This window comes from Quercus suber, unplaced genomic scaffold (assembly GCF_002906115.3).
Source record: "Quercus suber isolate HL8 unplaced genomic scaffold, Cork oak 2.0 scaffold_333, whole genome shotgun sequence".
NCBI classification, from domain to species: Eukaryota; Viridiplantae; Streptophyta; class Magnoliopsida; order Fagales; family Fagaceae; genus Quercus; species Quercus suber.
Window position 1 is genome coordinate 63,949 of NW_027069786.1, and position 25,286 is coordinate 89,234.

Here is a 25,286-nt window from a genome sequence, read left to right on the forward strand (position 1 = left end):
AGTGGAAAAAATGGGGTTTGGAATGGCTCCCAGATGATGTGGGATTCATTCCAAACCTCAATCATTATTGCAGAAAACTTACATTTTTTATGTTTCTGAAACCCTAGATGCGTACACAGGAGAGTGCCTACATACACATGCTTTGGCCCACGTATGTAGGCCGCTGCCCACATACGTGAGCCGAGGGCCACTTTGGTCTTTTATTTTCAAAAATAGATTTTTGCTCATTTAAAAGGTTATATTTTTCATTTTAACACTCCTCAAGTTAATTTGATATCTAATTGGGCTCTAAACTAGCATTGGGCCTTAGAGTTTGAGCATCATTAGGGAATGGATGCCCTAGTTGTAAGGGGTACAAAATGTAGTATCTACAAGAGTGGTGGAGTTAAATTTTTTAGCTTTTAGCATCTCAAAAACTCACTTGATCAATTTTAACACACTGCTTTATAACACACCCAACATTAAATGGTTCTACTTTTTTACCACTTCGATTAAAATAAAAAAAAAAACCACAAACCAGCCACAACCACCATAGCCCATAGCAAAAAAAGAAAAAAAAGCACAATTTATCACCATAAGCCACAACCCACTGCCATAGCCAAACCCAGGAAACCCATAAGCAAAATCCATAAAATCCACCATCATAGCGAAAATCAACCACCACCACCACCATCAACCATACCACAGCCACATTACCATTAACAACCAATCCAAACCATCCAAAACCAACATAACCCAATCGCAACTCTGTCGAAACCCAGCCACATCAAAAACCACCACACAAACTTAGCCAAACCTGAAACCCACCACAAAATCTAGCAACCTACAACCATGATCCACCTAAAGAGGCATGACGGTGATGATCCACCGAGAAGCACGAGAGAGAGAGAGAGAGAGAGAGAGAGAGAGAGAGAGAGGAGCAAAGAACAAAGAAGGGAAATAGGGGCAGAGAATGAAAGGAGAGGTTGAGTCTGAGAAGTGAATGAAGAAAGAAAGAGAAAAACATTTGGGTATTTAAAAAAAAGTTTTTATTGTTTGGCAAAGAGCTATAGTAACTACTACAAGTAACCGTTTATTGTAGTAATGAGCCAAAAAAATTTAGCTATGGCACCATTGATGTAGGAGTTTTTCCATTTATTTATTTTATTTTTACATATATTTGAGGTGCTAAAATAGCTTTTTAGCAATTTTAGTACCATCAATGTGGATGCTCTAAACTATCAAACGATTAGTCTATTTATATTTTGTTTTAATTTTAATAATGTCAAGTAAAATTATTTACTTAACAAACAAAACAAAGAACGAAAATTATAATGTGTATAAAGATAGAATTTTAAATGAGAATAGCCATTAAAAAGAAGGAAATATTAATTGCTAAATATATGAGATTTTTTCGAGCATCGCATGAGTTTGTAGCTATATAAAACTCTTCATGTTGCTGAGTAGTAGTGGATTTAAAACTCTTTAGTTTACTGAGTAGTAGTCAGTTTAAAATTTGCATTTTGACATAATAAAAAATTTAAAAAAAATCATATGTAAAATTGTGAGATTACCAAATCTTATGTGGCAAAATATTAGAAGAAAAACTAATAGTCAAATGAGCAGTTGGTTTAAAGTTTTTAGTTTGCTAAGTAATAGTCGGTTGAAAATGCTTATTTTGACATAACAAATACATCAGTAAGAAATGATGTGTAAAACTGGGGGACTACCAAAACTTATGTGTCAAAATATTATAAAATCAACATATAGTCAAATGACTTTGGAAAGAATTCAAATATTAATTTTTGTCCTATATAAAAAAAAACATTTATGAGATGGTTGAAAGCCTCCAATCACATTAATTGTCACAAACTTTTATGTAGTAAAACCATAGTTTTAAAAATCAGACCGGATTAACCGATTCAATTGATACCAATCTGATCTGGTAAAAATTCCCCAAAACCGGCCAAAACCAGTCAAGGAAATAAGGCATAAAAATAACAAGTTAGCGAAGCCAACTACTTTGTGGGAAATGGGAGTGCATTTCATTTGGCTTGAGATATGGAAGAATTTGGTGTCATACATATTGTCTTTTTCTATTGAGATTGAGCCATGTAGAGGACACCAAATACCAAATCCCATTGAAAACTCAACACGCAATTAGGCTTCAATAGAGTTAATTGAGAAACATTTCTTCTATCGTCTGAAATTTGAGTTTAGCAAACTCGAGTTCCATGTGTTATTATTTTAAAAAAAAATCCATGTCAGCCATTTAAACCAATTGAAAATCAAGTTTTCTGCATGCTATCTACTTTAACAAACACAAATTCCAAAAATAGTCTATTTTCCTAATTAACTTCATCAGCATGCTATCTACTTAAATTTTTTCTAAAGATTACTCTATGATCTATAGCAAATTTTGCCGTAAAACTTGGTACCATTAGCATTTTCTTGCACGGAAGACACAGCCTCGCTGTAACCAATCAAAACGCAACGTATAATTTCGCGGGGCCCGCCCTGCATCACTTTCGTGTACCGCCTTTTTCCACCTCGCGTCCTTCTAGTTTCGCCCAACCAAAAAAAGAAAAGGAAACAAAAAGAAAGCACAAATGGCGCTTCGTCTCTTTACTTTCAGTTTCAAAGTACATCCTCCCAGTCGTTCTAGTCCCTCTCTCTTGTCCAACTCTCTGGAGTCTAAACCCTCACTTACCTAAACCAAAAAAAACCCCCCCAAAACGCACCGTTTTCATCTCGACGAAGAAGAAAAATGAAGCGAGTGTTCGAGGAAATCTCCGACGACGAGTGGGAGAGCCACAGCCACTCCTTCAAGCCCTCTCGCGTCCTCAACACCACCACGAACCCCAAACCTCCGGCGATCGAATCCTTCGCTTACGGCTCGTCGAAGCAAAACCCGAAGGAGGACATAGTGTTTGATTTGGAAGACGACGATGAGGATGTGGTCGAGACCGCCAGACCTCCCGTGGCGAACCGTGGCCGCCGGTTCGTGGTGGAGGATGAGGAGAGCGACGGCGACGACGGCGATAAGGACGCGGATATCGCGCAAGTGTACAACGTGAAGTCAAGCGATGAAGAAGGATTTGTTGAAGAGGAAGAGGAGGAGGAGGAGGAGGAGGAGGAGGAGGATGTGGTGGCAAAGGCTTTGCAGAAGTGTGCGAAGATATCGGCCGAGTTGAAGAGAGACCTGTACGGCTCCTCCGTCACCGCCTGCGACCGCTACGCCGAAGTCGAGTCCTCTTCAGTCAGGATTGTCACTCAGGTCATTGTTTAGCTGCGGTATTGAATCCAATATGATTGAAAATTTTGCCTTTTTTAATGGTAGCTGATGTAGTTTTTGGTACTTGTAGGACGATGTTGATGCGGCATGTAAGTCACAGGATTCGGATTTTCAACCGGTTCTCAAGCCATATCAACTGGTTGGTGTCAATTTTCTTCTTCTGTTATATCAGAAGGATATTGGGGGAGGTACTGTGCTTTTGCTTTTGCCTTTGATAGTACATAATAACTTTTAACACTTTGTGCTGAGGGTACACTAAGAAATGCTATATTTTTATATTTTGATTGGTAAGTTACACATGGGTGGGTCTTGAACCCCGACCTCATTGCCATTCCCATTATTATGGGAGGAGGAAGTACCAGTTGAGCTATATAGCTTATTGATTATATAATTATAGTTTTCATGAATCTTAACAGGCTGTATTACATGGACCCATTGATATTTAGCTGCAGTGGCGTGCTTGTGAAGTTCTTGGAATAATTGTGTAATGCTTAGCAGTGAAACTGGTTTAGAAAATTTTGAATCTTTATTATGTCTGATTTGATGTTAGAACAGAGATTGATGTTTGCAGAAATTATTTGACAAGAAGTAGTCAAATAAGCTACTTCTAGGTTTGCAATTAGTCCAGGCACTCTCCCTTGTGGCCTTGCCGTTGAGGCACCTTGGGTGAGGCAATTTGCAAAAATTCCTCATCATTAAAAAAAAAAAAAAAATGCAAAATTCCTCGTCATCCAAAAAAAAAAAAAAAAAAAAAGGAAAAAAAAAGGAAAGATATGTGGATAATAGGGGTACATATTTGGATTCTAAACAAGTGAAAAATTGAAGAAAGTTTACAATAAGCTCTAGCTCAAATGAGCTTCCTCTCTATGTAGAATGGAGTGAAGTTGTGAGATTCAACTTCAAGACCTATTGGGTGTATGTGTTACTTAATAAAAATAAAAATAAAGGAAAAAGCATGAGAAGAATGTCGGGCCTTATTGGGGCCGTGAACAGTAAACTAAAATGGTAGTAGTTTTAAATTTTTTTATTTATATGTTAATTAAAGCTGATTTATTGAAAAAAAAAGTTAATTAGAGGTGGGTGTTAGGGTTTCTATCATGAATGTTTCTGATGAAAATCTAAGAAACTATGGCTATTTTGTTTGTTTGTTTGTTTTTTTTTTTTTTTTTTTTTTTTTTTTTTTCGTAAGTTGGATTCAAATTGAAGAACAAGAATTAATCACACTTAGACTTTCTTAGGCCTTTTTCTTTAAGCTTCCTTTACATCATACCTAAGGATTACACAAGGGGTTTAACTGTTGGCAACTTTTTTATTTTTTATTTTTATAGATTGGATTAGAAAGTTGCATCCATGTACACAAGCTACTAATTCTAGTGTAGTAAGTTGTAGGATGCTAACTCATTGTCAAAAAGTAATAGAAGTTAATTTGTGAACTACTAAATGCCAATCATAAGGATCCGATAACATAATCTGACCCGTACTAAGAGCCTCGAGCCACAGGTATGGTCCATGCCTTGTCAGGAATTGTAGATATTTTCCTAACATTTGAAACATAAGAAAACATAAATATTGTCATTTGTGCTATATAGCTCAAATATATGGTGGAAGTGAGATTGTGGGTTCAAAATCATCAAATGTATTTGTAACTTACCGATTGAAGTAAAAACTGGGGGGTCTGGGGGGGATATCTTCCTACTAGAGAGATACATTGAGAGAAGAAAAGGACTTAATGGTAACCAAAATAGCCTAAGGATTTCTCTAGCTCCTGTGAGCATAACATTGGATAGATTTGGTCTTTAGCATGTTTTTTGAGAGTTTTTGCTACCTGCATGACTGGGTGTAATTTTTGGATTTGTATCCAATTATTGGACTATGAAGTTTTCCTAAGATTTTCCACCGTTTGTTACAATGCTAGATAGTAAGAAGAGCATTTCGCAGAGCCTACACAGCATGATGGAATACCTGAACCATGTGTAGTAAATTTTACTCAGCCTCTTAAAGAGTCAGATATTTGGCTTACTGCAGAAAAGGAAGATTTCCCATTGATTGATGAGAAAGTTCAACTTGAGAGTAACATTCAGAGGATTGTAAAGAGTGAGATTGATGCATCCGTTACTGATCCACCCATTATGGTGCATGAAGTTAAAAAGCTTAATAAAATGGAAAAGATTAAAACAATGGTGCTTCCTGTGGCCCAAGATAAGTTTGTAATGTTTGCAACATTGATTTGTAATTCCCGATGAATTTAATGATGTGGTGGAACATAAAGTTTCCTTGTTATTAGTGCTACCATAGGTGATTCCAGAATTAAAGCAAGTATCCAATGCTGAAATTCTTATCATTCAACACTTGCCTTGAGGAGGATTTTTCTCCAACCAAGATGATGCGCAAATAAATATTATTTTTAATTTAGTGTTATTTAAATTTGGAGTCAATTATATTTTTATTGGTCATTACTTTTTTTTTTTTAAATTTCTTATTATTTAATAAGGTTAGCAGTATTTTATTAATTTTCTAGAGTTGAGGGTATTTTTGCAATTCAGTAATTCCAAGTCAATTAGAATTAGGGTTTCCTAAGTCAATTATAATTTAGGGTTTAGTTTTGGTGGTATATAAACAATTGATTAATAAAATTTCTCTTTCTCTCTCTTGGTGTGTCTCTCTTTTTAAGCATTAATTGTTATTGATGAGAAAATTTATACATCAAGTATATAGGGGATATACCAGATGAATAATAGCAAATTTAGGTTCTAAGATTACTATCATCCATAAAATTGTAAATTATAGAAAGCACATGCTCCTGCCGCCATCATTAACTCGAGGATGGTTCTGAAAAATTGCATCTTCACTTCTAAGATAGATCTCTAACAACCCAAAAAAATTATAGGAGTTCTTTTAAGTCAAATGCACCACATCAAGCAATGAGGTGTAGCCTTCATTATCATGCTATTTCTATGTCTTCCATATTGTGCTATTTCTCTCTCTTATTTTATTTTTTTTTAACGATTTGGTGTTGACTCTAGCCAACCCTAAGTGTTGACTCCTCGGTTTTCAATTCCACTGGGTGTTGACTCTAAGAAAACTTAGGTGTCGACTCCTAGGTGATTTTTTTTTTTTTTGATAAGTAATAAGATTCATTGAAATCAAAAAGAGAGGAACACCGAAGTATATAGGGAGTATACAGGGGTGAACAAATCAAAAACGAACATTACAAAAATCAAGAAAATCCAAAATAGAAGAAAAAGGATGGTTTCTCCACACAGAGAACCAATCAAGTAAGGTTCTAAAAAAAAGAAGCTTGAGATCAGGCATGGAACGCGCCTTGTCTTCAAAACACCTACTATTTCTCTCATTCCAAATACACCACATCAGACAATGAGGAACAACCATCCATAGATCTCCATTACGATGGCGACCAAAACGAACTTGCCAGCATGCCAAAAGCCCAACAACAGAGAAAGGCATAACCCAACAAACTCCAAATAATCCAAAAACCATATCCCACAACTCCAAAGCAACCGGGCAATGAAGGAAAAGATGGTCAATAGTTTCACTATTACACTTGCACATGAAACACCAGTCCAAAATGCAAACCTTTCTTTTCCTTAAGTTGTCAATAGTCAGACATTTCCTCAAGGCTGCTGTCCATACAAAGAAAGCCACTCTAGGGGGGATCTTCTGCTTCCAAATGCTTTTCCAAGAGAAAAACTGCTCATTATGGCCAACTAGAAGATGGTAGTAAGCATTGACCGTGAACCCCTTACTCTTACAAGGCAGCCAACATCTCTTATCCTCCCCGATCCCCCTTACAAGGGTGCAATAAATGGAATTGATGAAATTCTTGAGAGTTTCCAATTCACAGTTATGCACCTCCCTACAGAACTGAAAATCCCAGTGGAGTACTCCATTGGTGAACCTCATAAGATCCGCTACACTTGCCTCTTTGTTGCAACAAATCCTATATAAATCAGGATAACGATCTGTGAGGGGAGAAGATCCACACCAACGATCAAGCCAAAATTGCACTTTTGATCCATCTCCAATTTCATACAGAATAAACCTAGGTGATTTTTATAGTTTCTACTTTTCAATTTTTGTGTTGCATTAAGTTTTGGTTTTGTTTTGTGTCAAATGTAGGAAGTACATAGAAATACTTAGTTTAATGTACTTTTATTTAATTTTGAAGTTTATTGTGTTTTTATTGGTCAATTTGAATTTTATTTTAGGTCTTATTATTGATCAATTTGTAATTCAATAATTGGGATGGTTAATTAGAATTTGGATTTCTTGAGTACACTAGAATTAGGGTTGATTATATAAACATGTTATTTTTCTCTTATGGAGACAAGGTTATAGTTGCTTGATTAATAAAAATTTCTCTCGGAATTTCTAACGGTTTGGTGTTGACTCAAGCAAATTCTAGGTGCTGACTCCTAAGTTTATTACCTAGCTTGGTGTGGACTCCAAGCTACCCTAGTTGTGGACTCTAAATTATCTATTCTTTTATTTTTTGTTTTTTTCAATTTGTCTTATCATGTTCCATTCTATGCTTCTTAGCTGAAAAGCATATCTCTAGCATATTATAAGGTTTAATATTTTGTTTTCAATATAGGTTTGAGATTTTAGTTAATTGTTAAGATTTATGGTTGATTACCTTTGTAATTTCTACAGCCATATTGGCGGATGAGATGGGCCTTGGGAAGACTATTCAGGTATGTTGGGCTCCATTATTTTGCCTATGTCTCGCTAGTTCTTTTGACCCCATGAAAAGAAGGTTCTTATTATTTTGGACTAGTAAGTTACACGTTCACCTTGTGGGTTTTGAAGCTATGACCTTTCTCTCTAACCATTATTGTAAGAGGAGGAGAAAAGAAAATGGTGCAACTCAAGGATTTGTTGTTTTTTAAACCCAATAGGTGTCGATCATTGTTTTTCTGAATAGTGTAAAATTGTTCTTGTCCGACAGGCTATTACATATCTGACTTTGCTGAAACACTTGAACAATGATCCTGGTCCACATTTAATCGTATGTCCTGCTTCTGTTTTGGAAAACTGGGAAAGAGAACTTAAGAAGTGGTGTCCATCATTTTCGATTCTCCAGTATCATGGGGCTGCGCGATCAGCACATTCAAAGCAGTTGAACTCTTTGGCCAAAGCTGGAAAGCCGCCTCCTTTTAATGTTCTTCTTGTGTGTTATTCACTTTTTGAAAGACACAGGTTCGTTTGACTGTGTTCCATATGCTATTTGACTTGATGTTGGTTGAAATCTTATAAATGATAGTGAATGCAGTGCACAGCAGAAAGATGATCGAAAAATTCTGAAACGTTGGCAATGGAGCTGTGTGCTGATGGATGAGGCCCATGCCTTGAAGGATAAAAGCAGTTATAGGTGGAAAAATCTAATGTCTGTAGCAAAGAATGCAAACCAGCGTCTTATGCTGACAGGAACACCACTTCAAAATGATCTACATGTATTACTTGCAATAACCTCTTGCCTAGAGTCGCTTAAATTTTCCATAGTTCTTACTGCCAATTAAGCCTAGAAACATTCCACTGCTGCTGCTGCCTTAAGAAATGCATTTTAGAGATCATGTAGTTGAAGGCTTAGTAATATGATGGCTAGTTACCGCTAATGAGCTATAGCTTAATTGTCATTTCCTCCTTTCATAATAATGGTATGGAGGATGAGGTTCTGCAAAGCAGCCAACCAATCATTTTTATCTTTTCTTGATTTTCTAGATTCTTGTAATTTTTGTTCTTGATTGTTTGACCCCCTTGTACACTCCCTGTGTACTAGGGTGTTCCCTTTTTGATATCAATAAATTTATTACTTATCAAAAAAAAAAAAAAAGGGTATGGAGGGTGAGGTTGTGTGTAACTTACCAATCAAAATAAAAAATGATGGGTAGTTACTATGTTGTATAATGAATTCTGAGATATGGTCTTGTGATTGTTATCACCTGGTTTAAAGGGAATATGTTGGATTCATGGAGATTATCAAGAACTTAGAACAAAATATGGGTGTATGGCTCCTTCTATGAAATTTGGTGTGGGGCCAACTTCTTGGGTGAGAGAGGGGAGTTATGGGTGGGAGGGGATTTTAGGTTACAATTTTGTTCTTTGGTTGGATTACATGTTTCCTTTATTCTTTTTTTCAATCTGTCAATATTTGTTGTCATCCAATAAACACTTTCTTTTGCATACAAAATACAACAGTTTCGATTGTCTTGTGTCAAGAATGTAATTATATAGCAAATTTCATCTTTTTGTTGGTGGTAATTGAAGGGGGACGGGGACTGATCTTTAATGATGTTTGTTTTCAGTAATTGGCTTTGCTCAATAATAGATTATATTTAAGTTTAGTAATTACTCTTGTATGTAACATCAACTGTTGGAGATTATACTGCAAGGCTATCAAAAATTTCAGTGTCATGCAATTTTTATGTGGTTGACTTGCTGGGTTTTTGTTCCAGGAGTTGTGGTCGTTATTGGAATTTATGATGCCTGATCTTTTTGCTACTGAGGATGTCGACTTGAAAAAGCTTTTAAACGCAGATGATATGGATTTGGTTGGTCGTATGAAGTCTATTTTGGGACCGTTTATTTTGAGACGTTTGAAATCTGATGTGATGCAGCAGCTTGTTCCAAAGATTCAACGGGTATTTTAGATGATTTATTTAAATATAATTTTTTTTTCTCTCTCGCTTATAATTTACTCCTGTAAATGCTTAAACTATTATACAGGTTGAGTATGTTGTAATGGAAAAGCAGCAGGACGATGCTTATAAGGAAGCTATTGAGGAGTATCGTGCAGCTTCACGAGCTCGTATCACAAAAAATTCAGAAATAAACTCAAATAATATTTTTGGAGTTCTTCCTCGGCGTCAAATCTCCAACTATTTTGTTCAGTTTCGTAAGGTGCTGCAATTTCTATTTATCACATTCTCTATGTATTCAATTTATACACTTCAAACCATTCATATATTATGTTTATCTCCTAACTTTTTTTCTGTTGTGTGTTTTTCTTTTTCTTTTTCATTTTGCCTCCTTTTACGTGCTTATTCCAGATTGCAAATCATCCTTTATTGGTTAGGCGTATTTATAGAGATGAGGATGTTGTTCGTTTTGCTAAAAAGTTACATCCAATGGGTGTGTTTGGTTTTGATTGTACCTTGGACAGGGTAATTGAGGAACTTAAGAGTTACAATGACTTCTCCGTTCACCGGGTAAATTCGTTTTTGTCCTATCGATATCTCTTCTTATTTTTTAAATGCTGAAAAATGTGATGGACTATCTTTTATATCTTTCGCTCATTTTTCATCTTAATAGGTTATAATTAAATTCTATGCTGCTAGTTTATTCTAGAACTCCTAGTGCCTTTGATTTTATTATATTTTTGTATAATGGTAGAATCTCCATTTTGACATACATGACAGAGATCAATGCATTAATTAGTTTCCATACAGTAGGGAAGCTTGTGAATATATGGAGGTTGCACACAAGATTAATTATGTGTGATTGTATGTCTGCCTTAGCCAGTGCTCATTCCACCACTTCTGTAGAATTGATTGATAATTTAAATTTTAGAATGTAATTCTTTAGGAGTTGTGTTAGTTTTTTCTCTTTATTCTAGTGTTCATTTTTAAAATGATTACCTAGTTATCAAAAAAAAAAAAAAAAAAAAAAAAAAAAAGGAAGAGGAAAAAATAAGAAGAATTTTTTGGACTCTCATCTGTATTTCAGTTTTGAGGATTATTTTATATTAATGACTTAAATTAGCATTAATCAGCCTTTCTTAGATGTTGCATCAGTGATACATATTTTGATGAAATAAGCTTAAGCTGATCCTAATACGTTGATGGTGTAGTGGATGGCCTTAACCTTACCATCTGCATGGGTGCTTAGATCAGAATCTCCTGATATCTCTCTATTTTTGAAGTCAGAATTAAACAGTATGTTAATTCCTTTTTTATTTGATTCCCTTGGTTGGAAGAATGACAATGCTGAAGGTTGATCATTTGAGTTTTATTAAATATTTTATTTTTATTTATTTAGCCATTGAGTGCTAACTGATGATCCGCTTTCCTAGTGAGAAGTTGGGTGGTCGCAACTTTAGTCTGGCAATGTAAAAATTCTCCTAGTTCATTGTGGACATGAACTTGATCGATCTACCTCTTGAAGGAGGGTCTTACACATGGATGAGTGGTTCGAATTCACCTTTGATGTCTAGGATTGATAGGACATTGTTGTCTAAGGATTGGGAAGAGCAATTCCTTGATTTTATTCAGTGAGTGTTACCACATCTGATTTCAGATTATAACCCTATCTTGTTGGTGGTAGGAGGAATGACGAGAGGTAAAAGTCAAGTCCTTGATGTTATTTAGTGGGTTTTACCACGTATGATTTCAGATCATGGCCCTATCTTGTTGGAGGCAGGAGCAATGGCAAGAGGGAAAAGTCCTTTTAGATTTGAGAATATGTGGTTAAAAACAGAGTGGTTTGTGAAAAAGGTACATTTTTGGTGGAATCGTTATTATTTCCAAAGCATGCCTAGTTTTGTGTTAGCTAAGAAGTTGGAGGTCTTGAAGGAAGAGATTCGCTTGTGGTATACAAAGGAGTACGGAAATTTATAGGTGAAGAAGAGGAGGTTGTTGGAGGAATTGGTGAGGCTAGATGGGAAGGAAGGGATCACCGGGATCACACTTGAGGAGAAGAGGGAAAATGATGGTGATTTCAAATGTGAAGTAGTTGAATTTGTTGGAGGAAACATTGTTGAGATAGAAATCTGGAGATTTATGTCTAATTCCCATAGAAAGAATAATTATTTGGGTAATTTAGAGGTGGATGGGTATATGATGATTAGGGCTGAGGTGATTGATTAGGTGGCGGGGTGGGATTTTATTGAAAGTTATATAGGGAGATAGAAACACTACGACCAGTGGTGGATGATTTGAATTTTGATACTAATGGAGGAAGAAATTCTACAGGTTGTGCATGACATGGAGGGGGACAAAGCCTCGGGACTTGATGGGTTTACGATGGCTTTTTTCCATCATTGTTGGAGGGTTGTGGAGAGTCATATTTTAGCCTTCTTTGAGGAGTTTTACGAGTAAATGCTTCGTTTATTGCTTTTATTTATAAGAAACATAAAGCTGCTAATATTAGATATTATATACCAATAAGTTTGCAGAGAAGTGTCTATAAGATTTTGGCTAAGGTATTGGCATACCGGTTGAGAGGGTCTAAATCTTAAAATGTAAACTGGGAGGCCTTGCTTTAGTCGCTAGAAAGGATGGGTTTTGGAGTTAGATGGCAACAATGGATAACTCCTATGGAAATCATCAAAGAATGCCATAACATCCTTTTCCACTATACTCCAGCATTTTTGAAAAATTGCCATAGTGAAGCCGTTAGGACCTGGGGCCTTATCACCCTCCATCTCTTGGAGGACCTGTACCACCTCCTCTTTAGAAAACCCTTTCTCAAGAGCACTCTGCTCCTCCTCATCAATACAAGCAAACTCCAAACCGTCCATAGAAGGACACCTAGATTCTAACTCCGTGTACAAGTCCTAATAAAAATGAACCACCTTAGATTGCACCACATCTTCATCCTCATAAAGGACCCCATCCACCTCAATCCCTCGAATATGATTAGTTCTTCTATGTGAGTTTGTTACCTGGTGAAAAAAGCTAGTATTATTGTCACCCTCCTTCACAAACAAAATCCATGACTTTTGTCTCCAAGAAATCTCCTCCAATGAGGCCAAATGTACAATGTCACCTTTAATCTGAATACGACGAGTTTGTTCCTCCTGTGAAAGACCCATCAAGTCCTCCTTAGCATCCAAACCCAACAACTCAGATAAAAGGCCTTTCTTCCTAAAGGCCAAGTCCCCAAATTCCTCCTTATTCCACTTTTTTAAGTCATCCTTAAGCGCTTTTAATTTTCGAGCCAGAATAAAGCTTGGAGAACCCAGAAAACAATACCCATTCCACCATTGTTGAACTCTCTCCACAAAACCACTTCTTTCAACCACATATTCTCGAACTTAAAAGCACTTTGACCTTTATTAACACAACCAGCAACCACCAATAATGGGCAATGATCAGAAACCACTCGGGGAAGTACCCTTTGAGACACATTCCCAAAGTGATCTATCCAATCCACCGATGCCAAGGTCCTGTCGATTCTTGACATACAATCTGTCCCTGAATCTCTAAACTAGGTGAAAGAAGCCCCTTCAAGGAGTAATTAGCCTCAATGAAATCCGAAAAAGCAAACATTGCTGGACTAAAAGCCTCACAACCAAGTCTTTCACTCGAACAACGAATGATGTTAAAATCCCCAAACACACACCAAGCTATATTCCACCTAGAGTGCATGCTTGTGAGCTCCTCCCACAAAGCGCCTCGTTGGCTATCATCATTAGGACTATACACTCCAGAACATGCCCAAACAAAATCATCCACCACCCCCTTCAGCAAAACATTAATAGAAAATTGACCTGTAGCACTGTCAATTTTTTCATAGACTCTTTTATCCCAAACCAGTAACACCCCCCCTGCAGTATTGATTGCATCTAGAGCCTCCCAGTCAAGGAACGGACTACCCCAAAGACTTTGAACAACAGCAGAGTTTAAAGAAGACAACTTAGTTTCCTAAAAACAAACAATATCACACTTCCACTCCTTAAGGAGATTCTTGCACACCTCCTGCTTTTGAGGATTGTTTAATCCCTTAACATTCTAGGATAAAAGCTGTAAATTCATTTAAAAGTAGTGATCATGTAAGTTGGGACACTTTGTTTTATTTGCTAGAGAGGATGGGCTTTGGGGGTAGATGGAGAAGATGGGTAAAGGCTTGTGTCACTACAGTTTGTTTCTCAGTGTTGGTTAACGGTTCTCCTGCTGGCTTCTTTGGTAGCTCTAGAGGCCTTAGACAAGGTGATCCGTTGTCTCGCCTTCTCTTTCTTTTCATGGAGGTTTTAAGTTGGATCCTAAAGAAAACTGAGGTTGGTGGCCTTATTCAGGGTTTTCATGTGGGACCTATTAATTCTACTGGTATTCGAATTTCTCATCTTTTATTTGCTGATGATACCATTCTTTTTTGTGATGCTTCTAGGGAGCAGTTACTATCCATTAGGCTGGCTTTGGCTTGCTTTCAAGCTTTTACTGGTTTGAAGGTGAATGTGGAGAAAAGTGAAATTGTTCCTATTGAGGAGGTGACCAACATTCACAATCTGGCTAACATTCTCCAATGTAGGGTGGGCAGCTTGCCTATGATTTATTTGGGATTGCCATTGGGTACCTCGTATAAGACAGCCTCTATTTGGAATCCAATTCTAGAGTGGATGGAGAAGAACCTGTCAGGTTGGAAGCGACTTTATTTGTCAAAGGGTGGTAGACTCACTTTGTTGAAAAGTACATTGTCAAGCCTTCCGACTTATTATCTTTCCCTTTTTACTGTTCCTAAAGCAGTGGCAATGAGATTGGAACGCATTTAGAGAAATTTTTTGTGGGGTTCTTCAGCTGAGTGCTTCAAATACCCTTTGGTGGCTTGGGAAAAATTTGCTTACCTCGTGAATTGGATGGGTTGGGAATTTGTAATTTGGTGTCGTTCAATCAGGCTCTATTAGGGAAATGGCTATGGAGGTATGGTCATGAAACTTCCCATCTATGGAGGAGGGTCATAGCCATGAAATATGGGGAGGGGAAAGGCGGGTGGAGCACTAGAGTTTGTAGAAGGGCTCATGTTTGTGGGTTATGGCGAAGTATTAGTGAAGGGTGGGAAAGTTTTTTTAGGCATGTGTCCTTTGTGGTGGGGGATGGTTCTCGAATTCTTTTTTTGGCATGATTAGTGGACTGGGGATAATTCTCTCAAATCTCTCTATCCTCAGCTCTTTGTGTGTTCAACCAATAAGGAAGCTTGTATCTTTGAAGTTTTAAGTCTTCCAGTTAGTGATAATGATAGAGTATGGAGCTTAAGATTTTATAGGGAATTTAATGATTGGGAGTTGGCTACTTCCTATTCCCTTCTTCACTTCATTCAAACTTGAATTCCTAGGGGTGAAGGTAGTGACAGACTTTTTTGGTGTCTTAATGGAAGTGGGAAGTTTGATGTTTGGTCTTTTTATAATAAGATTCGAAATGTAACTCTTCCTATTTTCCCTTGGAAGGGCATTTGGAAAGTAAAAGTTCCTAGAAGGGTGGCATTCTTTATGTGGACAATAGCTTATGGTCAGATCCTTACTTTGGATAATCTTATGTTCCGTGGCTGCATTTTGGCAAATCATTGTTGTATGTGTTGTTGTAATGAGGAATCTGTAGATCACTTGTTGATTTCTTGTCCGGTTGCTCATTCTTTGTGGATGTATATGCTTCGGCTGTTTGGGATTGATTGGGTCATGCTAGGTTCCGTTGCAAACTTATTTTTCTGCTGTTATCATTGGCTTGGGAAACATAATTCTGATATTTGGAATCTGGTTCCGGGTTGTTTAATGTGGAATATTTGGACTGAATGGAATTGACGTTCTTTTGAGGATATGGGGAAGTCATTGGATCAGTTGTTGGAGTTTTGCAGACGGACCCTTTTTAATTGGTCTCGGTGTTGGGGCCTCTCTGATTGTTCTACTATCACAGATTTTCTTTTGTCTCTTAGTATAGCTTAGTGTTTGTTTTGCTTATTTTTACCTCTTTTTTCTTCTTGTTCACTATTGTGAACCTTGTATTTTCTTATGCTTATCTTTTTTCAATAAAACTTTTTCTTACCTATAAAAAAAAAAATTGATCCATACATGTATCTCTTCTGTCTAGTTTTCAGTTAGTCAATAGCCCTTCAGTTGGTTTTTTTTTCCTAATTCGAGAGGCATAAGACAAGGGGATCCTTTATCTCATATGCTTTTCCTTTTGATGATGGAAGTGTTTTCTAAGATTCTTAGGCGAATGGAGGAGGCTGGTATTATTAGGGGTTTCAAGGTGCATGGAGTGGGAGGTGATGAGTTATGTGTATCTCATTTGTTATCTGCAGATGACACCATATTGTTCTGTGATACTAGTATTGAACAATTTCTTCATATTAGAATGCTGCTAACTTGTTTCTTACAAGGCTAAAAATTAATGTAAGTAAAAGTGAGATGGTTCCGGTGGGTGAGGTGGATAATTTGGACGAGTTAGCTGATGTACTGGGCTGCAAAATTGGGGTTTTGTCTATGACATATCTTGGTATGCCTTTGGGAGCCTCCTACAAGTCGTACTCTATATGGAATCCAGTTTTGGAGACAATGGAAAAACGCTTGGTAGGGTAGAAGTAAATGTATCTTTCTAAGGGGTTTCGCTTGACTTTGCTCTGTAGGGGTTCACATGGGTGTGGTTTATGGAGGGGCATATGAAAAGGTTGGGAGTTTTAGCAAGTTTATTTACTTTGAGATAGGAATGGGGAGCTGGAAAGCACGGGTGCGGCGCCAGAGGCGCTGCACCCGCGTCTGACGCGTACCGACGTGGCGACGCGCATCGGACACCGTCGACCGAGTGTCCGTGCCGCGTCGGGCCACGTGGCGAAGCCGACGCGCACCGACGCGGCTCAAATCGGGCCGACTCGGCCCGATTTGGCCGTATCGGCTGTATCGGCCGAAACCGCCGATATGGCCGGTTCAGGCCGAAATTAAAAAAAAAGAAAAAAAGAAAAAAAAAGGTGCAAAACGCACCGTTTGACTTAACCTAAAACCTAACTCTCTCTCACGCACTCTCAGTTTGTCCAGAAACCCCAAAGACCCTCTGTCCCTCACTCGCTCTCCATCGCTCTTCTCTCTGTGCTTGATAGTTGCTGGGCTGCTCAGTGCTCACTCCCTCCTTCACTCCGAACTCCATTGCTCGTCTCTCTCTTCTCTCTGTGCTCTCTGGTTGCCAAGCTGCTTCACTGAGTCACTCCCTCCCTCACTCCAATCTCCAATTCTCCATCGCTCATCTCTCTCTTCTCTCTGTGCTCTGGTTGCTCGGCTGCTTCACTGACTCACTCAGTCCGTGCATCCCAGCCACTCTAGAGTCTAGACACAACCACTCTAATTTTCAAATATCATGGAATGTTTTAGACTTTTAGTTTTAATTTTGTGGGTTGTATTTAAATTTAATTTATGAATATCATGTTTTAGTTATTAAATTTGGTATATGTTTATATAATGTGAAAAATCATGCTTAGCAATATATTAAAAATATAAATAAAAATATTTTTAATAATTTTTTAATCGCCGAGTCCCGCCGCACCCGCACTCACCTTTTTCAAAAATTGCCGAGTTCCGCACCCGCACCCGCACCCGAATCCCGAAACGCACCCGTGCTTCTTAGATGGGGAGTAGAATCCGGTTCTAGCATGACTATTTTTGTGAAGCTCAGTTGTTGAAAGGAACTTTCTTGGATTTATTTGAGACTGCTACTTATAGGGAGGCATTTGTGGCAGATATGGTGGTGAGCCACACTTTGGAGGAAGGGTGGAGTTGGGATGCATGGTTCCAACATGGTTAGATGGAGTTGGTGGAGGCCTTTTTTCATACTTTGGAGTCATTGAATCCTTCTATTGAGGATGGAGATAAGATGTGGTGTTTGGGGTTGAAGGGAGAGCTTGATATAAAATTCTTTTATGGTGCATGGAGGGGATCTAGCTCTATTCCTTTTCCTTGGAAGAGTATTTGGCCTGTGAAGGTTCCATGTGGTGTGACTTTTTTTGGTTGGGAAGATTCTCACAACTAACCATTTGAGGAGAATGGGCTTCACTATTATGGATTGGTGTTGCCTTTGTAGATGTAGTGGAGAGAGTGTTGATCATGTGCTCACATTGTGGTGAGGTATCTTGGTTATGGAGCTTTGCTCTTAGATTGTTTGGTGTTTTTTGGGTTTTACCCAAGAGGGTTATCAACTTATTGGCCGGTTGGAGGAATTGATTGGGGAAGCATTCTTCAAATATTTAGATATCACATTGTGCGAAGTGGATTCTTTGGAGGGAGAGAAATAATTGCATATTTGAAGATTCGGTGCTTTCCGGGGATAAGCCCATAGCTCTATTTGTGACAACTTTGTTTGATTGGTCACATGCGGGGGGATTTACTTCTAGGGAATCCGTTCCGCTGTTTTTAGATTCCCTTTCTTGTACATAATTTTCTGTTTTTCTTTGTTGCTTGTACATATCTTCTTTGCCTACTCCATCAAGAAACGGAGTAGTAGTTTTATTTAATACAACTTGTCTTACTTATCAAAAAAATAATTAATGGCACCTCCTCTCCCCGCCCCCGCCCCCCCACTTTTAAAACACAAAAGGTTGGAGGGTGAGGTGTCAATTCAAAATCTACTGCATATGTGCTTTATGTGCACCCGTAAAAGGATGTCACTGTTTAGTTTTAAATGGGTTCTCTTCCTGTCATTCCTATCTGCTCTGTAGTCGCCACTACATGTAAGAGAGGTGTGTTTTTATTTATCATATCTGTCAAGTTCTAGATACTATGACTTTAGTAAACTTAGTTTTTTGAGAATATAATTGAGTTATAGAGTGGTATGCTCTCTAGTTTAAAAGGCTTAGGAGCACCTTGGGGAGAGAACAAGGTTGCAATTCAAGACTTGAAGCGGCTTTTTTTTTTTCCAGACTATTTAAATGGACAAATGCTTTGGCGTTTTCACTTTTGATTCCCTGGTTGATTTGCTTGATTGTTGTAATTTTCATGCACTTTAGTTTTTCAATTTTTTGTCCTTAGCACACTACCTGTGTGCTTTGTTTTTTTTGTTTTTTTTTTTTTAAATAATCAGTGAAGTATTACTTATTTATTAAAAAAAAAGGCTGTAAGAGATGGGAGTATATGTGGTGATTACAGGGGAAGTCGCATTATTGGCTTCTAGTCTTGAGAGGATTAGGAGCTGTCCTACCTTGAGATGTGCCTAATTGGTTCTATGTAAACCTGTTGTACTCTTGTGTGATCCCCCCTTAGTTCTCACCCATTTAGGGATGTGAATTTTCTCCTATTTGGTTGCCTCTCATAATTAGTGCTTTTGCCCTATTATGCTGCATATTCCACTTTCAGTGATTAGGATCATCTTATCTTTAAGATCACAAGATATTTCCTCTCTTCTATTTTTATTTTACTATTCTGCATTCTTGGGTGAAAGTATTCCCTGATGTAGCTCTAATGGGAGTTGCCTGACTGATTTAGGTCATATTTTAAATTTGATTAGAGCCCAAACTTTGGTCATTCTTGTATTTGTTAATAGATTTTAGTGTTGTATCCTTGAGATATGAATCATGGGTGTGGTTCTCTTTAACTTGTTGGCAGCTAAGAAGGTCAAAGCTGTATGGTATAAACTAAAGTAATGGATGATCCTTTTTGGTGTGGCTGGAAGGAAGCCCAACAGGGTTTCGTCCCTTGTTGTCTTGTGAATTGGTGGCAATAGCAAAAGCAAAGTATTAGTTCAGGTAACTTGACAGAAATAAGTTAGTATTTGATTTAAGAGGCCATGTCATAACAAAAGGCCTTAAAGTTAGTAGAATTGAATTGCACATATATGACAACATTCAAACCAAGAACCTTGTAACTCAATTGACAATTCAAACCATTTGTATATTTTTATATTATGTTCACTATCTGTCCCCTCAAAGGTAGGGACAACATTTAACATCTCATTTGTACCCTCTAAAATCTCTGAAGACTACTTTGCATTATTTTGGCACTCTGAAGGTTCAATACCTACACCATGTGTATGCTAAAGCTTGAGTTTTTGCCTGCTTGGGACAATGTTCCCACTCAGTTGATCTCACTTGAAAAGAAACCACCAAATCTTTTGACCCAACAATTGACATGATACGTAGTATGGTGACACGACATTTCTTAAAATACTAGGATATGATATGTCGAGGATACAACAATTAATTAGTGAATTTTTTTTTTTTTAGGTATATATATTTTATATTTGGAATAATTTATGTTTATTTTGGATGTAAAAATTATGTAACAACAATGAAATGTTTGGAAATATATCTAAAATTAATTTAAAGACAATAAAATATTGTTTAAAGTACGGATAAAAGAGTTCAAATAAACCAAACACCCATAAAAAGAATTCAAATAAACAACATTCAACATCAAAATAGAACAACTGAATTAAAAAATAATTTTTTCTTCTTGAGTGCGTGCTTGACACGTTTGTGTCCATGTTAGATAGATGTCCGACGCCAGTACGTTGGCAATTTTTCCTCGTTTGTGCTTCCCAGGCTGAGTCTTGGTTGGGCTAGTTTTCTTCCTTTATTTGTGACCATAGTTGTGGGCCTTACATACTCAAGATATTGATTGGTCGTATGCAATTGTGTGTTCTATCATCTTCCACTTGGATCACGATCTTTACATAATTGATATTTACAAGTGATTGTGATCAATTGTTTGTCAATTTGGTGGTTTTCAATTTTTCATCAACTCATGAAAGATGCCAAAGAAGCAGTTCTTTACTCTATTAGGCCACATAGACAAAAAAAGGGTAATTTTGGCAGCCCAACCACCTACCAGTAGTACCTCCTCCTTGTCGTCCACAAATTTCAACCGATCAGTTCATTTATTCTAGTGGCGGGTGACTTGTGAACTCTTTGAACCTTCTAGGAGGAATTTGTGTCCCGCATCTTCAAAGGTTTTAACATTGTGTTCTTCTTTCCACTTGAAAGCTAATCACATGGGTTTGTTTCCCATATTCAGTTATTAAGTGTTGGAGAAGCACATTGGGTATCGACTATTTCTAAGACTCCCTTCATTCCAATACACAAGTTTTCCTATACCCCTAGATATTTGAAGTGGTTGGAGGATATTCTTAGCTCAACTGCAAAGTGCTAAGCAATGCTAGGCTTTATGAAGCGCTATATGCCTCAATCTTCACCTGGTATCAAAATGTGTTCATTGTGCAAGCTTTCTGTGAATGTTGGTGCCCTGTTAAAAACACTCCGCATACTTCTATGGGAGAAGTCTTTTTTACCCTTTGGTGTGGTATGTCTTGTATGTTCACATCATATCCCTATATATATATATATCATATCTCTGCATACTTCTAGATATCATATCTCAATTGAATGTTGAATGTTGTCAAGAAAGGTACTCCATGCTAAGTGTTTCTGAACTGACCAACTCCTTGCTAATTGGCTTCCGAGCCTGTGTGGCAACAGTGTTTAAAGCCTTCCATCAGAGTTTGTACGTTGCTTATAATCTTCAACGGATGACTATGACCCCCCTCAATTTTCTTTTTTCCAGATTATGTTAGATTAAACCAAGATGTTGAGTATATTTTTAGGAAGTGATGAACCTTTGTTTTCATTTTTCAATGAGAACGATTATGGCTATATTATAAAAATTTGTGATTGTTCATTTCTTTGGTGTGGTATGTCTTGTTCTCTTAGGTGCATACTACTAAAGAATAAAGATCCAACCAATGATTTATGCTTGGGACCTTAATACAAACATAAATCTAATGATGAGCTGAATTTGATCTGGTTTCTTTGAATAAATTTCTTTGGTATCATTTTGTTCTAGAATTGTATATTCCTTTCTGACATCAGTATATTTTCCATCTACCCCATTGCAGCTATTACTTTATTATGGTGTCACTGATACAAAGGGAATCCTTCCTGACAAATATGTTATGCTTTCAGCAAAATGTCGGGTATGACCAAAGTAATAGTGCAAGTTCTTTTGGAATAAGTCTGTTTGATCCTAATTGAAGGTTCTAGTATATGTTCTTTATGCTCAAAATTTTAGATTGAGTTGTTTTCTCAATGATATAGGCGTTAGGTGAACTTCTCCCTTCACTAAAGCAAGGTGGTCATCGAGTTCTTATTTTTAGCCAGTGGACGTCAATGCTTGATATTTTGGAGTGGGGTTTGGATGTGATTGGGGTTACGTATAAACGACTTGATGGAAGGTATCGCTATGCTAATTTGACATTTACAGTTTGTTCTCTTCTGACTACATTGTCTAGCATATTGCTTATCTACATTTAATAAAAGTTACAATGCATGGATTGCATTCTTGTATGATGGATTCGTGTCAGATGCCTCCTGTTTTATAAAAGGATATGACTGTCATTATCAATTTTTTGCACTTAATTATGGGTTACCAATGGTATTTTTATTTTATATGATCCAAGGGCACATTCAAACTCACCTGTAACTTTTAAAATATTCATTGATGTGCTTTATCAGCTTTGTATATTGTTTTTTAATTAGTTAAATCTATGAAGTGCTACTTCAGAAAGATATTGAGGTCATCTGCTCTGGTTAATATATTTCCCAACATCAATTAACATATATTCTTTAAAAAAAAAAAAATTTCCTTCTATTTACTTTTTGGTGGGTGAATGTGTGTTTAAGAATTATTAAATATAAGTATCAGGATTGAGAGAGGTTTCTAAGTTTTGGTGTAGCTGGATTAAGGAACTTGCTAAGATATCAATGAGTTCCAATTAGAGAGGGGATGGGATGGGCTGCTGGACTTGGTGTAGGTCAGGTTGGATTCAATTGTGAATCTGATTATATGCAAGGGAATCCAAAATTTATAACAATAGGAAGGTGAGTGTTAATTGACTTCAAGTAGTGTAGCTCTTAACAACCTCCAAGCCTTAATCCCAAAATTTTGGGTCTGAGTGTGGATCCTCAATTGACTATTCAGGGTTGGCCACACATTTTTATTTGGCCATTCCACTCTATCCAAAGTCATGCTCTCTCTATTTATTACTTATTTGACATGTCATTTTTTACTATTTATATTACTGTTATTTTTGGTTTTCCTCTATCTTTTTTGTTTCTTTAACTTGAAACTCACTTTTTCTCATTGTTGCATTAATCGCTCTTCTCTGAACATGAACAAACCACAATCTCAAGTGTCTCTGTCTCTTCTTTCCATTAATGGGGGTCACCCCTATCTTTATGAGTCATTTCAAATCCTATCCTTCCTTGCATTTTCCACGTCTATCTTAACATTCTCATTTCAGCTACATTCATATTATATGTATAGTGCTTCTTAACAGCCTAACATTTAGTATCACAGAGCATAACTGGTCTTATAATAGTCGTATAAAATTTTCCCTTTAACTTAATAGGTATCTTTGCAATCAAACAATACTCTTGATACAATTCTCCACTTTATCCCCTATGTTCCTATCCTATGACACATTCTCTTTAATCTCTCAATTTTATGAATATTGTCTATTGATCCAAGATATCGAGTCTCTTGGGTACCTAAATATATGTGTTGTTTTGCTCTCTTAATTTAGAGGTTGAACTTAAATGGGGAGGTGAGAACCAAAAATGTTATATAATTTGAAAAGGAACTTGAATAGTTTGTTCCATAGTTTGTATATCATCAATGATGCTTATTCTTGGAGCAGGGACCAAATTATGCTTCCATTGATAATAGTATCACAGTGTAGATCATACAATAGTTACCATATAATAGTATCACAGTGTCCTAAATGCTCTTATAGTTTGTTTAAATTGATTTTTTTTACTTTGAATTATTTATTGAGATTAGTGAAATTCTCTTCCAATGACAGTACTCAGGTGACAGAGCGACAAACGATAGTTGATACATTTAATAATGATACTTCTATATTTGCATGCTTGCTGTCCACAAGAGCTGGAGGGCAGGGTTTGAACCTGACTGGAGCTGATACTGTCATCATTCATGACATGGATTTCAATCCACAGATTGACCGGCAAGCTGAAGATCGTTGTCATCGCATTGGCCAAACAAAGCCTGTTACCATATACAGGTGCTTGTGGTTCCATCCCCTTTCTCCCCAAAAGAAATTCTTCAACCTCTTTTCCGGAATACCAATTTAAATTCTTCAGTGCTGTAAATTTATATGTTAAATGGTTTTTTACTCTTATCCTATCAAATTCTTTGCAGGCTGGTTACCAAGGGTACTGTTGATGAGAATGTTTATGAGATTGCAAAACGGAAGCTAGTACTGGATGCAGCTGTCCTTGAGTCTGGTATAGAGGTGGATAATGAAGGTGAAACATCTGAGAAGACTATGGGGGAGATATTATCAGCTCTTTTGTTGGGTTAGGACACTAATTATCCTTGAGATACACTGCAACTAGAAATTCTTGTTCTGATTCTTTTGCATATTCTTCGTATAAGGTCCATTGTTGTACTATAAGTCAGGCTAGTTAGAGGAAAAAGGCCATAATTGATGGTGCATATGCCATAGGGATGTAAATTAGCCAAACAGTTAGTGTAGCAGTGAAAATCAATGTTAATATAGATATTCTGAGTCGCTTTGGAAGACATTAAGATTTTTCATATAGGTACACAGTTTTTTTTCCCCCCTTATGGTGTTAAGTAGGATGACTTCCCCGCGCAGGGCAATGATTAGTGCCAAATTGGGCAAGTTTATTTGCTGTAGTTCCCACTCCTGTTTGTTTGAATTCTGCAGGTGATGGAAATGAGTCTCTTTGTTCTAAATGCATACACCAAATTTCTTGTTACTAAGATATTATTATTGTTCAATGTTTTAACTCATATTTGTGTATAATTTTAAAATATAAAAACTTGAAATTTATATTTATGGATCTTTGATTAGCTTGATATTTTTCAAGCATTGAGGACAGAAGAGCATTCGCATGTCGTATCTATACAAAATTCTATTTTACCATCTCAAAAAGCTACTTTATCATTATATCATACTATTTTACAACACATTCAACATTTTAACTTTTATTTTTCTATTCTACTCATTAAAATATAATATCTACCCAATAAAATAATATATTTTAAAACCATATCAATTCTGTCCCATCTCTCTCTCCTCCCTAATTTTTACCTCTCTTCCACCGAAACCAAACCATCTCAACCATCCAAAAATGCTAAAAAAAAAAAAAAAAAAGCCACCTATAGAAATCTAATACAAATCAAACTAGATGCCAAAACAAATCCAATACAAATCCAATACAGCAATGCCCAACGTCGATCTCCCTTCCAGCGCCCAACGTTGATCTC

At 36.9% G+C, this 25,286-nt stretch overlaps 1 protein-coding gene across 1 annotated transcript; it reads left to right on the forward strand.

Annotated features, from left to right (window-relative positions):
• The first annotated feature begins 2,548 nt into the window (after positions 1 to 2,548).
• LOC112030332 (protein CHROMATIN REMODELING 19) lies at positions 2,549 to 24,809 on the forward strand. Its single transcript, XM_024063015.2, has 12 exons — positions 2,549 to 3,256; positions 3,345 to 3,462; positions 7,946 to 7,986; positions 8,241 to 8,491; positions 8,565 to 8,745; positions 9,748 to 9,933; positions 10,019 to 10,192; positions 10,342 to 10,500; positions 21,871 to 21,948; positions 22,070 to 22,206; positions 23,836 to 24,054; positions 24,192 to 24,809. Exons 1-12 carry the CDS (start codon positions 2,747 to 2,749, stop codon positions 24,352 to 24,354), a joined length of 2,217 nt encoding a protein of 738 aa, XP_023918783.1. The 5' UTR covers positions 2,549 to 2,746; the 3' UTR covers positions 24,355 to 24,809.
• Positions 24,810 to 25,286: the final 477 nt, after the last annotated feature.

Coding starts and splice junctions, on each gene's coding strand:
- LOC112030332 (XM_024063015.2), top strand. CDS start 2,747: ATGAAGCGAGTGTTCGAGGAAATCTCCGACGACGAGTGGGAGAGCCAC. Junction 3,257..3,344: donor CAGTCAGGATTGTCACTCAG/GTCATTGTTTAG, acceptor TGGTACTTGTAG/GACGATGTTGATGCGGCATG. Junction 21,949..22,069: donor TGCTTTCAGCAAAATGTCGG/GTATGACCAAAG, acceptor TCAATGATATAG/GCGTTAGGTGAACTTCTCCC.